We start from the raw sequence: 3,543 nt of genomic DNA on the forward strand, positions 1-3,543 counted from the left end.
TTTTGCATCAGCTCTTTTTCATATTTTTTGACGCGTTGGCAAATGTTATGCCACTCTTGTTCCGATATCTCCTCAATTTTTTTCCTAGCGAGTTCCTCGGTATCAGCCAACTTAAAGGTTGTATTGTGGGCAGCTACCCAATTCTTTAACGCCCAAATCTTTTCGATGGGGTTTAGTTCTGGATGGTACGGAGGAAGACGTAGTACACAGTGCCCATGTTCGTCTAACTTAAAGTTCAGGTTTCGTTAGTTTTGGGTCAGCTGGCAACTCGTGCTTTCTCAGCCAATTTAATATTTATTCTTTTTTGGAAGCAGTTGTAATATTCTTTTCTATTGGTACATTATGATAGGCTGTATTTTCTATAATAAGTACGGACCTTTCAGGTAGATTCGGCAACAATTGAGTACATGAGAATGATAACTCGCTAAAAACCAAAAATATAATTTTACAGGAGAGCAAAAAAATGATTGTAACTGGTCATTATTTGATCTGCTAAATTATTTTTATTTAAGAATTGAGTGGTAATTGTTTTGAAACGTTCTTAGTGGTCAGACTGTATAAAATTTTATTTTCTCAGGAAAAAATGGATATACCTAGTTTTCATTCTTTATTCGCAAAACATACAAAAATACAACTTTTAATTTTTTCCTGTTCATTCATCACTGCTGTCGGATGCCTCGGTTTCACTTTCCCCCTGCTGTTGCTCTCCCCCGTCTTGAGTTTCCAAAGAAACATAAAATCCGTGATATGCTAGAGGAATGAAGTCTAGGAGTTCTCTTAGGTTTTGAAGTTTTTTTGGATTTACTGGAAGTTTCGTAATGTAGAGCTGGGGTACAGTCCATTCCTTTAACGCAATTAAATCTGCGTTTGGTTTGAAGGCAATGAATGTTCGATTTAGAGTATCAATGTTGTGACATGCAGAAACTGTGATTTTTTTTTCCTCATATTTAAAAGTTTTGTATTTTGTGATTGTAAAGTTTTTTATGGTTTTTTTAAAAAAAGGTTGAAAATATGAACGAAAGTCCCGAATCATTTTTGGAAGAATATTGACAACTAAAAAAGTCTGTGATGTTCTTGCTACTTTTGAGTACCATTCTTCCGGCAAGTAAAGGTATGTAACCTTGCGTTTTTCTTTTTCAAGGGCAAATTTACGATCACAAGGAAGGAATGAATGACCTCTTTCAGGAAATCGGTGGTATATTATATTAAACCTTCCAGTTGCGACCAAAGCAGATAACATCTGAACAACAACCATGTTCTTGTTCTGTCCAACACAGTTATCCGTGAAGATGTACAGCGTCTTAACAGAAGGATTAATAACACTGTCAACATAATGTTTTAAAAAAGATACTGTCTCATTCGCGCCTTTTTCCCCTTCGACTTCGTTGTATATGTACAGGGTGGGTCAAATTCGACGCTTTTTAATGGAAACACCCTTTTCTATAGCAGATAGACGAAAACTAATATCGGTGTCTGGAGCTCAATTTTCATCAAAAACATGATGGTGAAAACCGCACATCAATATCTGTTACCGTTTAGGAGTTACGGGGTGTTTTTCAAAAATGTGCATTTTTAACAAATCGCTGTAACTTTTTTGCTATGGAAAATTTTGCATTTCTATGAAAACATTTCCAAAGCACCTTTTTACATAGAATCTAATGGTATAAGTATATTTTTTTTTAAATTAATAATTTAAGAGTTATCAACAGAAAAATTTATTTTAATTTTGGGACACCCTCTATATTTTTAATTAACCGAAAAGAATTTAAAATTACCTTTCCAAAAATATAGCACACTTGATATTTTGTTATAATCCCCTTCGAAATACAGAATTTTTAAAAGTTCGCACCTTTTAGCTAGTAGGCTTTTGACCCCTTATTGATGATATGCCCTTAATGGAACTCGAAACCATATTTTTCCAGCAAGAAGAGGCACCGCCTCAGAACGCTGAAGTTATCAGCAAAGTTTTGCAGCCAATTTCAAGAATAATTGAATAGCTAACCTGACTTAGTGCCCATGGATCCAATCCTATGGATATATTTGCGGAAGAATAAAGGTTCCTTATTCTTCCGTATAATCTAGGCAAGAATTAGAAATACTTAGCAGTTATGAGAGGGATTCTCTCACCTCCACTGAGTTAAAGAATTCCGCGAGAAATGTTCAGAAACGACCCCATCTGTCCATAACAGAAGATGCTCGATATAACAGAAGACGGTCGAACACTTGCAGCAAAATCTCATGTCTTGGTTTGCTATTTATTTTTATTGTTATCAGATATAGTTTAAATGTGTTGATGTTGGTTAAATATATTTTAAATTGTTATAAAATTCTGCATCTCTCATAGCAAATATTATTTTCGTTTTAATTGATGCTCACAGCTAGAATTTTTTTGCATTACAGCCGGTGCCATTCAAAGCCTACTTAATTAAATCGGGCGACTTTTTGTATACTCTATATCTCGAAGAGGAATCAAGCAAAATATCAAGTGTGTTATATTTTTAGAAAGGTAATTTTAAATTATTTTCAATAAATTAAAGATATACAGGGTGTCTCGTATAAAAAATCAAATTTTCAGTTGATAATTCTTAAATTATTAATTTTAAAAAAATTATACTTAAACCATTAAATTCTACGTAAAAAGGTGCTTTGGAAATGTTTTAATAAAAATACAAAATTTTCCATAGCAAAAAAGTTACAGCGATTTGTTAAAAATGCATATTTTTGAAAAACACCCCGTAACTCCGAGACAGTAACAGATATCGATATGCGGTTTTCACTATCATGTTTTTAACAAAAATTGAGCTCCAGATACCGATATTAGTTTTTGTCTATCTCCTATAGAAAAGGGTGTTTCCATTTAAAAGCGTCGAATTTGACCCATCCTGTACATATGGGAATTACCCGTTTTTGCCGAATAAAAACATTGGTTGAAAACCCATAGCTGCCTTTTATAAAAAACGTCACCTATCGGTAGTACTGGTACTGGCAAGTTTTGCTGGTAGTCGAAGCTGATAACATCCACTGTTTCGTCCGTTTTAGCTTTTTTACTTAACTGATTCAGATCGTCATAAAATTTTTGCGCTTTAGCTAGATGTAGAGAGTGCTCTCGATTTAATCTAGATTTTTCTTCAGGATTTTCCGCCACATCTATTTGATTTTTGAATTTGTCACATGTATTGCAGACATCCATTTTAGGTTTTCCAAACGAAAGATTAAATTTACTGTTGAATATGTGAAGGTAAAATTCATAGTTTATTTCAAACTTTGTGGTCTTATCAGCTTTCCATTGAATATATTTTTTAGGTTCATACCTTTCAACATACAGCTGGTGCATTTTCATGACACTCAATTCGGGCGACAGATATTTTCTTCCGGATTTATTTCTGGTGTAGTGAGAGATGCGAACGGGAAACGAATTTATATGTGACGTAATTTGTCGGATTTGGTCTTCTGATTTTTTTAGTGCCCTAGATCCTTCTGATAAACCTCTTTTGTCAATCGGAGGAGTGGAATTATTTTTCTTTGCTAGCCCTATTCGATCAA

At 33.9% G+C, this 3,543-nt stretch overlaps 1 protein-coding gene across 1 annotated transcript; it reads right to left on the minus strand.

Moving 5' to 3' along the window:
• Window positions 1–587: 587 nt before the first annotated feature.
• LOC115887048 lies at window positions 588–3,334 on the minus strand. Its single transcript, XM_030906370.1, has 2 exons — window positions 2,965–3,334; window positions 588–1,380 (listed from the first exon to the last, which is right to left on the minus strand). The coding sequence occupies exons 1-2, from the start codon at window positions 3,332–3,334 to the stop codon at window positions 653–655; spliced, it is 1,098 nt and encodes a 365-aa protein (XP_030762230.1). The 3' UTR covers window positions 588–652.
• Window positions 3,335–3,543: the final 209 nt, after the last annotated feature.

This window comes from Sitophilus oryzae, unplaced genomic scaffold (genome assembly GCF_002938485.1).
Source record: "Sitophilus oryzae breed Bouriz unplaced genomic scaffold, Soryzae_2.0 scaffold_551_pilon_pilon, whole genome shotgun sequence".
In the NCBI taxonomy this organism is placed as follows: domain Eukaryota; kingdom Metazoa; phylum Arthropoda; class Insecta; order Coleoptera; family Curculionidae; genus Sitophilus; species Sitophilus oryzae.